General features: G+C 41.3%; 1 protein-coding gene across 2 annotated transcripts in view; it reads left to right on the top strand.

Annotated features, from left to right (window-relative positions):
* Positions 1-6,175, top strand: part of LONRF3 (LON peptidase N-terminal domain and ring finger 3) — a 36,884-nt gene extending 30,709 nt beyond the window's left edge. Inside the window, exon 11 of one of the 2 annotated variants that reach the window (XM_081125012.1) lies at positions 2,290-6,175. In XM_081125012.1, the coding sequence (XP_080981138.1) occupies positions 2,290-2,445 (156 nt within the window). In that variant the 3' untranslated portion in view covers positions 2,446-6,175. The remainder of the gene's footprint in view (positions 1-2,289) is intronic. The other variant, XM_081125011.1, reaches the window with a different exon arrangement.
* Positions 6,176-14,260: the final 8,085 nt, after the last annotated feature.

Raw genomic sequence — 14,260 nt, 5'->3', positions numbered from 1 at the left:
AGTTATACTAAAAAGCAGTTCATTGGGTTCTACTGGGTCAGTCTATTTCCTAGGGGGACAGGTCCCTTTGAAAGATCAAGCTGTAGATCAGAAACTCTCCAGGAAAGTGGAGATAGTTAAGTTTGAGCAAGCTTTGCTTGCCTGGTATAAATCAGAGGACACTCTCTTTCTAGGACAAGGCTGGAGATATCCTCGCCAAATATTTCCCCACAATCAGTTTTCCCACGTTCTGAGCTGGCTCTCCTACCTCACCACCTCCAGAACTTCCTGGATTCTTTACTCACACTTATTCCTGACCCTGTCACAATAGTAAAATAGAATATATATATTCCGACTTCTCTGCCAAAAGATGAGTCCTGCTTACCTCTCTAGCTGTATGACCTTGGGTAAGTTCCTTCCCCTTTTTGCGCTTTTCTCCCATCTTTGAATTAAGGCAGGTAGACGAAGAGATCTCTAAAGTCTCTTCCTCTTGCATTCTGAGGCTTTAAAACACCAGTCTGTTCCTACTGGGCTGAAATGTCTTGCTCTCTCCAGACCACAAAGGTGGCTGCCTTTCCTCATGCAAAAGCGTCATGAATGTTGAAGGGGAGAGGGCCAAGTAGTGCTTCCCAATAACCCAGCTCCTGGCTCTGCGCCACTATGACTCAGGACTACTGCAGAACCCTGAGCAAGCTCATGATCGAGCTTAATGTTCCCCTTCACCTTCTGGAAAGCACTCTCCCCCAGTCAGGCAGAAGATAGTGATCAGCAGCGGTAACAGCATCTTCCACAAGAAAAAACACAGATGCCACAGAATGATTCATAAGGGCTCAGTGACACAAAGCCGAAATTTGGGGTTTCATTTCCTTTCTTATTAGGACTGTTATCATGTTGCCATGGTAGCAGCAGCACTAGCAAACAAGCAGACAAAAAGCCGAAATTCCATCCAGTTTGATCCATTCAATGCTGCAGCCCCCGTGGTTCCATTAATAAGAATGTTCTAAGCTTCGGGAGGAGGCTTCTTAGAAATAGCCACAGATATTAACATCAGCTTAAATATCTTCATTAATCAGCCTGGGAAAGAAAGTTCAGAATATGTCAATCTAATATTCAAGACTGATAACAGGGGGGAGAACATATTATAGACTGCAGCGAGGGATAAAAATGAACCCAGATGAAGCTGGAGACACAGGGAAGCCAGGAGGGCAGTGAGGTTTGGGGAAGAATTAAGTGAACCAATTTGGAGGCAAATAATCACATGTGTAGGTGGTTTGACCAGAATGTGGTTCCCTATAGACCTAAAACCAACCTTTAAGAAATTGGGGGCAGAAAGCTCATTTCAGGCTTAGTAGGAAATAAGTCACCAATGTTTAAAATGTGTGCCCGGGCAGTTGCTGACAAATATAATTTTGGTGAAGGATTTGTGTGGGATAAGAAAGCTCTTCGGTGAAAGGAAACCTGAGGCTGGAATACATTTCTCATGTGAATGTGTTTTCTAATTGGAATTTTTGCAAAGTGGGACTGCTGGGCTTTGGGGCTGTGCATCATAGGCTTAGTTTCAGAGGAAAAGCTAGCCGTGGCCCTATATAGTGACATAGCATATGGGGACTATAGTGTCTTCAGCCAGCAGCAGGGAAATGAAGGGGGAGTTAAGAGACATGAAAAGCCTAAGGGGACATGGGGAATTGAAGGCCCACAAGTTGTATGCATCAGTCCGAAGGACCTTAAGTAGAATCTTAGAAGTGGAAGAGACAGAGTAGTGTATATTCCAGCTCGTAAAATCACACTGGCTAGGTAGGAAGTATAGTGAATCTTTTAGGATATTGATTTGCTTCCTTTAACAACTACCAAAAATAACTAGCTTTAAACAAGATAGCGGGCATATGTGTCCTGGAGGGCTAGGGCAGCTTTGTTCCATGAGATCATTCATAGACCCAGGTTTCTTCCTCACAAAGCTCTACCATCCTTTGAATGTTGCCCTGGTCCTCCTGATCATCATGTCCACGTTCTAGCTAGGGGAAAGAGAGAGAAAGAGGAAGGAAGAGGGCACATATCACTTCCCTTTACATCTCATTAGCCAAAACTTTGTCTCCTGGCCTCACCTAGCTGCAAGGGAGGCTCAGGAATATAATCTTCTGGGTGGCTATATACCCAGTTAAGATAAGGGGAAATAGATACAGGGGCAATTATCAGTCTCTGCCACACACACAGTTTCACCTGAGATATTGACCTTGCTACTTTAGAAACCTGCACACACTGATATCACTTCCTGTGGGAGTAGCATGAACCCATTTTGTTTCTCTGTTGCAGATTAACCCTAATGGTCCAGCCTGGTGCTGGTGGACATTAGCGGTTCTTCCCCTGGAAAGCCGAGCTCAGCTCCCGTTCCTAGCGATGAGGTCCTTAAAGGATAGATTGAACGGTATTCGGCGAATCCTGGCCTTTATTTCCAGAAACCAAAACTAGTGAGAGGGGATTGATGAAGAGGAGCAACCACCCTCCCCACTGCCTAGGGGAGTCATCTTGTAAATATATCTAATTGCAATAACATCTTAACAGAAGGAAGTATCGGAGGCATTACCCTACTGTTGATTACAGAGAGAAATTGAGTAAAAAGACCAAAGAATGTGACCTGTTAGAAACTGTGTTAAAATACTTCTTGACATGCTACACAACTATAGGCATAGCAGAGATGTTTGACAGGCCAGAACAAATTTGCTTTTAACATAAAATTTTCTGAAAGTTTAAAGTGGTTTTGCTTTAATTCTCTTTCTTTCATCGCTGAATGACTGTGTGATTGAAATGTGAAGCAAAGATACTAATGATGTTGCTGCATTATTTCACTGACTTGAGGTCTTATTCCAAATAGTTCAGGTTTTATAAAGCATTGTGTAAAATAATATTTATACTCCTTTCTGTTTTAATAATTTATTTTTTGCACTACTGTATCCTTTTTTTCTACATGTATGTTGATAACTATGTAAGTGTACGTTACTGAATTCGGTTGCTTTATTTATTGATGTAGTTAACCATGTAACTAGAGGGAAGTAATAATGTGCCATTTTTGCTTTAACCATTTTTTTTACTACATTTGATCCCAGTTCTTGAACCATTTTTGTCCAATTGGATGCTCCAAGGAATTCAGAATCGTGCTAAGATCATTTATCTTCACAGATTCCATTTTGTTTTCAGCTTGAATTCAACAATATAAAATACTTAAGGGATTTGGCATAGATTGTGGAATAAGCCAGGATAAAGTAAAACAATCCATTTTCTATGTGTTATACAGAGCGAAGCTGAAGGAATTAATTTTGTGGAACGAAGCGATGAATCAGAGGAGTGTCCTTTATTACAGTCTGTTATAGACATTTATCTCAGCAATCTAATTCTAAGTGTTTCGGATTTCTTCCCAGTTCAGTTAGGAATGAGATTTTTAGGCAAGCTAATACTGAACGCTTCAGAGGGAATGGTTTTCAGTTTGGCACATCACAGCTAGACCCAACCAGCTTCCGTACCCCTTCTCGGAGTTCTGAGCATCACAGCCTGGCCAGCATGTGTGGAAACATTGGTGAAGGACTGTTCATTAAGTAAAGTGTAAAGAAGCTGGTCGAATGCTTTTTAAAAAAATAACCCAAACTCTCATACTGGTTTTTAAATCTTTTTAAAGGAACCAGAAAATTAATCCATTCTTTTATCTAACCACTGCCTTTTCTCCCAGTTGCAGTGGGCCAAAGATTTCAATATAGGGAAAGAATGGTGGGTAAGGAGGTGAGAGTGAGCCCTGGTTTAGCTTGCTTAGAGCTAGTGTGATTCCTTTAGTGTCAGACAAATCTGAAAAATAGCGTGAGGATGGGAGCGTTATAATAAAAGAGATTTGGGCAGGGAAGAAGTGAATTGTGCCATTTGTACCTTTACACAGATGAGCACCTCCCACACCCTGAGATCCTGGAAAGCAGTAGTGTGTTATTTCCTTGAAGCCTGTCCACTCTGTTAAGGTGAGAGGTTAGTACCTCAGGTAGTCACTCTGGCTTCTTTCACCACCTGTGGCTGGAAACAGAAAAGGCAGAATGAGATGATCTGCACTTTTAATGGACACTATGGTTTCAGAGCATCATGTTACCAGGTTTGATGTTTGGAGCCAGACTGGGCCAGTGAAGAATGGAAGGATAGGCATGGTTACTGCCCAAGCAAACTCTACAAGACTCCGGGAGCATTAACCCTTTGCGGTCGTATTAAATTTGGACATGGGTGTCATACTGGTCGGAATTAATTTCCATTGAAAGAGCAGTGATACATAACATGCAAGATTATGAAGGATAACCAAGAGAAATTATGAACTGATACATGAATGAATAGAGTTAAGATTCGTACGGTTCCTTGCTGTGGTGGCTGAGAGCAGACATATGACCGGAACAGTAAAAAAGCTTTGGTGGCTGAGAGTAGACAAACGACCACAAAGGGTTAAATTACAGTCTGCCTCTCCGACTTGGGACACAACCATGTGGTCATAACACAGTCCTAGTATAACAGTTTCCTATTATTCAGTGTAAATGTAACACCCCCCCCACACACACACACAAAGGGTCATAAGCTTCTCCACTTGCTAGATGTGTTACTTTTGTGGTTTAACATTTTTTTCTGAGCCCCAGTTTTCTCATCTGACACATAGTAATGATAAATACCACATATAGGGTTGTTATAAACATTAAATAAGATAATATATGTAAACCACTTCGCACAGGACCTAGCATATAGAAGACACTCAACAAACAATAGCTGTGATTAGATTATTCCTTGTCATGGAATTTCATCAGGGGCCTACATTTGCATAAAATGCTACCGTTACACAAAATACCCATTTTTAACTCCTTGAAACTCAGTTGGGGGAATCCATACCACTGAGTTTTAGGCCATAACCTGAAGCTTTGCAGATAATTCCTTTTGGAGTCAAGTCTGTTTGGGAAAGTGAAAAGGCTGGAAAACAAATAAGGGTCAGAGATAAGGAGAATTCTGTGTCAGCAAATTTTTCTTATTTCAATAGAGCTAAAGAGTAGTATTATTTGCAAGTCTAGAATTTCTGAAAAAATGGAAGCCTTAAGATCTTTCTCCATTAGAATAACCAACTCATCACTCCCTGCTCTCCAAAATGTATTGAAAATCTTGGCCATGCCAGGGTGAGTGAGTTTTACAATCTATGACTTTTATGCTTAGTTCATGGTATTTCTTTATGCTGCTGCTCTCTCTTTTTCTTCACAACAAAAATGTATTGTGAACCTACTATGTACCATACACTGAACCAGGTGATTTCATATCCATGAACCTGTTAAATCATTTTATTTCTCACATCCACTCTGTGAGATCATTTGTCTCCATATTGTTGAATAAGAAAGCTGAGGCTCTGTAATGTTAAATACTTTGCCTGAGTAATACAGCCAGTAAGTAGCCAAGCTTGTTTTTGATCCCAGGACTTTGCAAATTTTTAACATTTTAAATATTTTGTGTTATACATAATTTTATTAAATAGGCATGCAAATCAACTCAAAAGCACCCCAGAAACTCACAGTGGGACATTATAGGTTAAGTAAAATTAAATTACCCAGCACATCTCTACTTAATCTAGGTAGAAAGGGAAGTTTGATTTTTTAAATAAACTGCCACATCATAGAATGCTTTGTGTTGAGTGAATACTTAACTCCAGCAAATGCAGATCTTGGTGAGGCAGAATTGCACTTTGCTCCCAGTAGCCTAGATACACATTTGGGTAGTTTTACAGCAAGCTTTTGTTTTTGTAGCGGTGGGAGGCAGGATGCAAGGCTAAGCCTTGGCTTTCTTTGGGATGTACTTGAACGGGGTAATCACTTATGTGACCCTTTTCACTTCTTATGAATTGATTTTACAGCAAAGCTTAAGAATGAAGAGTATACAGAGAAAAGACAGAGTTGAATCTAGGCCAGAAGGACAAGATTTCTCCTTGGTAGGCAGCGTCATTTATTTGGTTACTTTTCCTGTCTATCAGGAATCAGTCTTTTTCTAGTAGATTATTTTCTGTGTATGTGTGTATGTATGTGTGTATATATGTGTGTGTGTGTGTGTGTGTGTATAGATATAGATATAGATATATATAGTACCAAGCAGACATTATGCCTTTCTGCTTTGTACTGTACTGTTGCTGCTAGCTAACAACCAGCAAAATGTGTAAAATGGAAACAAAAAACTAATTTTCTGTAGACAGCTTGGACAAAAGTGTACATGCCCCTGACTTGGGGGACGGGGCAGGGAACTGACTATTTCAACAATTTTTGCCTTTTCTGAAGGCTGACTGCTTCTAGCCCCCCGGGGCTAGTTAAGTCACTATGCATGTGGCACTTCCATCTCTGCCTGATTATCTGAGCTCAGATAATCCCCTGTGACTGGCCATTGGAGCAGTGGATCTCCTTAGGCTGGTTCACAGCACCCAGAGGTCTCTTACTATCAACAGAGTGCATACTGCTGATGGACTGGAATCCATTGGGGACTATGTTGCCCCATGCAGACTCTATTTCCAAGATGGAGTTTTATTCAGGGACTCATTCCTTGAGTTCCCAACATGCTGACTTTGCAGCCATCCTAGTTTACTGAAGCAGAATCATAGCAGAAGTGTGTAATAAAGATGTAAATGGAAAGCAGCCAAAATAATGGAAAAGGACAGATTTTTTCAGCGCATTCTTGAGCTCGTGGATTGAGGCCTTCCCCCCCCCCCCCCGAATTAGTAATGAACAGAATATTCAATTTTTTTTACAAGCAGAATTTTTTTTTGGGGGGGGGTCGAGGTTTTGATTTATGACCAAAGAATTCTGAAAAGCAGCCGGCTACATGGGTTACAATTTGTGGCCCTTCCTGAGTGCAGAGAGGAAGAAGGAAAAGGAGCCATGTAAAATGTATGCACTCAGTTCCTCCTAGGATGATAGATCCTGATGTTCAACTATTTAATAATCTGGGTTATACACATCCAGAGGTGAAATCAATGACATTTTCACTAACAAATGGGTATTTGCAAATGTGCTGAGTTAACCTTGAGAGAGAAGTGCCTGTAATCTCTGTTCTTGGTGTCATTTTAAAGCTTTGCTTCATGACTTTGTAGCCTTTTAAAAATTTGTCTCAGCAAATGTGATAAACAGAAGTTTACAAAGCAATGCTGTATCTTATACATCATTTTAAAAGTTCTTTAACATACATCTATTGTCAAAGCAACAACAATAAACAACAAAATAAAAGGAGAGCAAATAGGTCAATGTGGCATCATAGGCTTATCTTAAATAAACTAGTTTCACCACTTTCTGCAGTTCTCAGTAATGCCAGGAGTAAAAAATATCAAGCAAGCCATTTAAACAGTGGCAAACGTGTCTGTTTGTTATTCCAGTTGTTTGTTGAGCAGCCATTTTACTTTCATACTGTAATGAACTGAAAGAGGAATTAAGATAATGCTGTTTTTCCTCTATATTGCTATTCAACTACCTCTATGTGCTTGATTTCTCTTTAGGGTTTTCTTTCCTCCAAATCTGTACAAAGAAAAGTTTCAGCTCATCTATGTTGTAATAACAATGTGATATAGACAGTCTCTGTGAAAGTTGTTGGTTCATTAAAAAAATGTTTCCGATTGTCTCATTTTGTATCTAACCCAGCTCCATCTGTACTTTAGGGCAAAAATTATCCAAACATTCTCATTTTGTTGGAAGCCGAATAGAAAGGAAAGTTACTGGAACATCAATTTTGTTCATGTTCCTATTGGTTGTAATACTTTTGACCAGAAGCTCTTTCAAGGAAATGGACCTGAGATAGCACACTTTTGTGTATGTGACTGTGGGGAAGGCGTGAACTGATTAATGTGACATGTTCTGGAAACCTGGCCATAAATTAATTGTGTGTTTTTTTTTAATATACCAGAAAAACTTGTTGTTTAAAGAATTATGTTGAAGCTTTTCGCCGATAATCTATGCCCAGTTTATTTGTAAATCTGTTCATATATTGGGTTTGCTTAAAGCAAAGCACACTACCTACTCTGTTTCTTCGGCATTATAAACTGTTCATGAAAGCAAATTACACGCTTTTATTTCAATCAGTTTCTTAACAGTGGGCTAAAGCTAAGGCCTAAAGTGTGAACCTTTTGACAAGAAAATTGGTAACATTGACTGTGACAGTGAATGATACTGACCAAACTGAGTCTAGCAAGAAAGCTTCAGCAACAACTCATCTTACTGACATGACCCATTTTAGTCATGTTCCACTGATGACTTTTATACAAGTTCTAGTTTACCACTGAAGAAAAAGATGACATGGGAAGGGAAAATTTTAAAAAATTAAATGATAGAGAAATTCTACTTGGGCTGGACCTTGTTCTTGGTAACAGGATCTTTGGGTAATTGAGAAAAATCAGAACTCCTGCCCAATTAGGTCCCAGAGGGAATGGTTGGCTCTGTTGGATGTTGCCCTTCTGTGCCCAGTCTGCCACACTCCTGCTCTCATAAGATAGAGTACACCGGTCAAAGGCACAATATTCCCTCCAAGGCAGTCCTGCCCAGAATGCTGGCATAACTCTCTGGTGAACTGGATTGGATCATCTAAAAAGAAGGTCTTGTTTGCAGCTGTCCCCTAGACCTTGAGCAAAGCCAAAGCCAACACTTTCTGTTTCCTCTCCTCTGGGATCCACTTTGGCAAATGTAAGTTCTCTGCAGCCAAAGATGCCTCTCTAGAAAGAAGTCCCAGTCTCAAAATGAGATAGGAGCAAGGGAAGGGAAGGGAAAATGCCCTGGGCCCACAAGCTTCCAGATATTTAAACTTTCCCTTCTGCTCTTATGTTTGATTTCTTCACCCCCAGGAGAGGCTGAGGTGGAATGGAAAGGGGCTGGTGGCAATACTCCCTAGTACTGGCTTCCTCCAGGTGATGCAAAAACTTCCCAGCCAGAGGCATGCCCTGGTCAAGGCAGAAAGTAAAAGAGCCCTGACTAGATCTCTGAACCCACTTCCCCCACCCTTTCCAGTTTTCTACTACTGGTTTTCCTATTTCAACCTATGCTCAGGTTGACTGGCCATCCATGTTTCCTGTCCAGTTAGACACATGGACTAACAAATGTCGTTGTGTTAGAAAGCCCTGAAAAACCCTTTCCTCCACTTATTGAAGTGTTCCCTTCTAAACCTGCCTGCAGAACACTGCCTACCTTCCAGTAAGTCAATAGCAACAATTTCTGGATGCCATGAGTGCAACAAAATTAAGTCCTGAAATAGTCCACTTATCGTAAGTCCAGTTTTGCTCTAAAAATCTTGCTTCTCTTGGGTTTTAGAGGTGCATTATGGGAATATTCAACACAGTCATCGCAACAGGGGAAGTTGCTACCCCTTTGGTCCATCAAGATGCCCACAGTTACTCCTAGCACGCAACTGCACTTCATTCTCAGGGCCACGTGCTCCTACAAGCCCAAATGAGCACTTTCATCACAGGACCAGTAGTTAGGGGTGGGAGAGCATTATGTCCACAAATGGAGTTAAGCCCTTCCATTTAGGCAGTCTGCAGGGATGAGTTCTAGTTGGAAGGAGGGAAGGAGGCAGAGAAAGATTGAAATGGCTAATGACAACCAAAGCGGCTTCCTTTTTACCTTCTGGGCAGGACTTTATGCGTCCTTTTCCTGTACTGACTGGATTTGATCTTCCATCCCGATTGGGAATGCCACTTAATGCTCACAACAAGACTGTAGTCATGTCTTCAGGAAATATGTCATATTCGTACCCTCTTAGGCAGCCAAAGGCCCAGCTAATGTTCATTGAATGTTCACTTTGTGCCAAACTCTTTTCTGGGTGCTTTTTTTGTGTGTCTTTTTATAGCATTTAGCTTCCCATTAGCTCCTCACTATTAATCTATGAAATAGATCTCAATTCCCATGTTGTAGGTGAGTAAACTGCAGTGCAGGATGGTTGTTACTTGCCTGTGATCATGCAGATTAAAACCTGGGTAGTCTGATTTCAATGACCACGTACTCTTTTTATTTTTTTTAATTTTTTTAATTTTTTTTTAATATATCTTTATTGATTTCAGAGAGAGGAAAGGAGAGGGAGAGATAGAAACATCAATGATGAGAGTCATTGATCGGCTGCAGCCCGCAACCCCGGCATGTGCTCTGCCCGGGAATCGAACCCCGATCGCCTGGATCCTAGGTCTACGCTCAACCGCTGAGCCACGCCGGGCCGGGCCCACTTACTCTTTTTAATTTTTGTCCTTTTTACTGAATTATTGGGGTGACACTGTTTAACAAAATTATACAGGTTTCAGGTGCATAGTCTTTCTCATTCTAGTCCCCCAAGGTCTTACCCATCTTTGGTCTTTGGAGCCCTCCTCCATGAGGGCTTCTCTCTCTAATGACTACAAACTCAGGGGCCTCATGGTTGTCAACACAGCTTGCCCAGCTCACTCTTCCCCTGACCCACCTCTGTGGCTGCTTTGAATATTCTTATGTTACTGAAAAAATTTGGAGTATAGATTTGAAGACTCAAAGGGTAAAGTGTATGAGAACATTAGAATGCTGCAACCCTGTAGTTCTAGAGTCATACATCCCAGAGCTGGAAAAGGCCTTAAGAAGTCATTGAGCCCAACTTCCTGCTTTTGGCTGGTATTGTTCTCCCATTTTTCAGATAAGTGAACTGTAGTTGCACAACGATGTCCTAGGGTATTCCATGAAGTAGTGACCAACACAGAGCCTAATATTTGATGCACACTCTACACACTAGGGAGAGCTCATAGCTTCTCCTCCTCACTGCATGAATGTTCTAATGGGGGGTGTCTTAGAAATGGGGGTCTCATTGGGAGGACCAATTGTTAAAGTGGCAGCAGCCTATTTGGAAAAGCCTCCTTGGGGATTACTTTCTCTGACTCCCCTTACCCCACCCCTTTTCTATGTAAATTGCTTCTCTGTTCAAGGAGGTTTTCTCTCACACAGCCTGCTGCTTGGGACAAACTTCACCCTCTCCACAGAAGTTTGGGTTTGATGGCTCTGAGGTAGGCTACTTTAGGCTGGGCAAGAGAAGTCCTTGAGAATCACATCTGTCAGCTCTGACACCCGTCCACTCCCAATCATTCAGGTGATCTACACATCCCAGCAAGGAAGAAAATTAGATTTGGGGATCCTGATCCAGTACAGACAGCCCTGCAACCCACAGTGCTTTCCACTACATTAATTCATTGATCAAATATTAGTAAAGTGTCTTGGTTGAGAACACCGTCTTTAGAGTCAAACTATTTAGGTTAGAATCTTGCCCCCAACACTTACTCCCTAGGTGACCTTAAAGAAGTTTCTTCAGGTCTCTATGTCTCAGTTTCCACAGGCATAAAATGATAGTAATAAGAATATCTACCCTATAAGATTGTTGCAAGGAGTATATGAGCTGAGACTTATCAATAGTGCTAACTTCTTAACCATTAGTCATCTGCTAGATCCCAGATGATTTTGATTTGTCAAAATATGGCCCTCTCCAGCAGGTCATAAAGACATATTCAACCTTGCCTGGCCAGTGTGGTTGAACATTGGCCCATGAACCAGGAGGTCATGGTTCAATTCCCAGTCAGGGCACATGCCCGGGTTGCGGGCTGATCTCCAGTGAGGGGGTGTGCAGGAAGCAGCCGATCAATTACTCTCATCATTGATGTTTTTATCTATCAATGCCTCTCTCTTCCTATCTCTCTAAAAAATCAATAAAACATGTTTTTAAAAAGGAAAAGCACTTAATCTTACTTGGGAAAGTGTTCAAGGAAGGCTTCCTGAAGGAGGTAGTACAGGATCTGAATCCTGAAGGGTGAGAAGACTAGAGAGAGTTTGAAGGACGTGCCAGGCAGAAGCAACACATGAAAAAATCTGGTGGTCCACAGAGAGAGCCCTGTCCAGACCTAGGGAATATTGTGAGCAGTTCAGCTTTGCAGAGCACAGGACTCAAGGCATGGCAGTCCCTGACAGGAAAACAGGGCCTGATTTCTCACATGCTTGTTTTATCCTGATGGAAACAACCAGTCAGTCTCTGGGACCCAGGGAGAGGGCAAATGTATGAAAATCCAGCCTGCTGGTCAAGTCAGGTTCATCAAGTAACCGCCATGTGAGTCCTCTCGGCACAGCCTTACTCCTGGTGCTGAGACCAGGAGATGCCTTACTGTTTGGACCAGAGGAAGAAGAGTGGGGATTGGTGGTTTGGACATATTTTGAGGAGTAGAATGTTCAGAAATGGGGAAGCCGGTCTGTTTCTGTTCTGCTTGTTCACTTATTTTGGTTTTAAGATTCCACATATAAGTGAAATCATATGGCATTTGTCTTTCTCTGCCTGACTTACTTCACTTAGCATAATACCCTCTGGGTCTATTCATGTTGTTGCAGATGGCAAGATTGTATTCTTTTACATGATTGAGTCATATTCCATTGTATATATGCACCAATTTTTTCTTTACCCATTTATCATAGATACAGAGAACATGCTGATGGTTGCCAGGTGGAAGCCAGGGAGGGAGGATGGGTGAAAAAACTGAAAGGGTTAAGAAGTACAGATTGGGCCCAGCCTGTGTGGCTCAGTGGTTGAGCATCAACCTATGGTCCAGGAGACTGAGTTTTTGATTCAGGGCACATGCTTGGGTTGTGGGCTGGATCCCCAGCAGGGGGCTTGCAGGAGGCAGCTGATCCATGACTCTCTCATCATTGATGTTTCTATCTCTATCTCTTCCTCTCCCTTACTCTCTCTGAAATCAATAAAAATATATGTTTTTAAAAAGAAGAAGTACAGATTGGTAGTTACAGAATAGTTATGGGGATATAAAGCACAGCATAGGGAATATAGTCAATAATATTCTAATAACTGTGTATGGAGCCAGGTGGGTACTGGAAATATCAGGGAGAATCATTTCACATGTTATATAAATGTCTAATCACTGGGTTGCACACCTGAAACTAATATAATATTGTATATCAACTGTAATTGGAAAATTAAAAATTACTTAAAGAAACACACAAAGAAATGGGGAAGGCAGGGGTGGAGTGGGGAAAGAAAGTATCTGACAGGACTGGAGTAGGGGCTTGTGATTTATAAGATTTGAAGGCTTTGGGACAATGAACCCAGATCAATGTCCTCACCTTGATCTACCAAATATAAACCAGGGCCCTGGCCATGATGTGCGCGAGCTGGCTCACACTGGCTAATGAAAGCCAATTGTTAAGATTTCAGAAATTTGTTGTTAAACTTAACCATTATTTAAAAATATATGATGTAAACTTACAATTAAATAAATTACATTAAAAACAAAGTAATAAATACTCAAAGCTTGTCACTTTCTAATTATTGGACTATTTTTTACTCTTATCAATGCTCTTGAAGTTATTTAGATCTACTGCATCCATGAGGGGGAAATGTATAATGGTATGCTGCTGGGCATCTCTTTCCAAGTCCACGTTCAGTGATGTCAGGTCGGTAGCCGAGATCAGCCATGGTGGGAGTATTTACACCACACTAGAAATCAGGACTCCCCTCCCAGAAAACTGATTACTACGTTTTTATCAGTACGGGTCACACCACTGACTCAGTCTTTCTTCTTTCTCGGTCTCTAAGCTTACCTACAATGAATTCATGTGCACATGTGAAGTGCTAGCAGTCCAGATTTAGGGGTTTGGCTCTTAGATAATTTGTACTTTAACAGAAATCTTCTGGAGACACCGTGATGGTATGATTTTAAAAGATTTTTTGGGCCAGCCTCTGCAGAGGCTGTTGAAATGTACATAATAGACAACTATTTCCTCTGGTTTTGGTTGTCATCACTCCACATCCACCCCCTTCAAACCACAAAACTGAAACTATTCCCCCTGTCTAGGATTTCAGTGGAATGAAGCTGTTGACCCTTCATCATTAATCCCACTAAAATCATAACAAAATGGATTTGCAAGTCCCCAGCCCAGAAACTCCCAAATAGAGAGGTCGCCTTTTACCACCACCACACAAGGATAAATACTACTACTATTACTACTACTAATTATTATTATTATTATCACAGCAGCTAATATATATTGAGCTTACTGTGTACCAGGCAAAATGCTCTTTTAACACTCACAGCAGTCCTATAAGGCAAGTACCATTATCATCCCCATTTTATAGACAAAACTGTGGCTCAGAGAGGTTAAGGACCCTGCTCAAAGGCACAGAACAATCAAACAGTGGAGGGCTATATGAATCCAGGTAGTCAGCTCCCGGAGCACTCACTTCTCACCGTGGCAGGGAGCTTTATTCCATC

The sequence above is a fragment of the Miniopterus schreibersii genome, assembly GCF_964146895.1.
Source record: "Miniopterus schreibersii genome assembly, chromosome: X".
NCBI lineage: Eukaryota > Metazoa > Chordata > Mammalia > Chiroptera > Miniopteridae > Miniopterus > Miniopterus schreibersii.
Note: the sequence above shows the minus strand (reverse complement) of the source record. Positions and strands in the feature narration are given on the sequence as shown.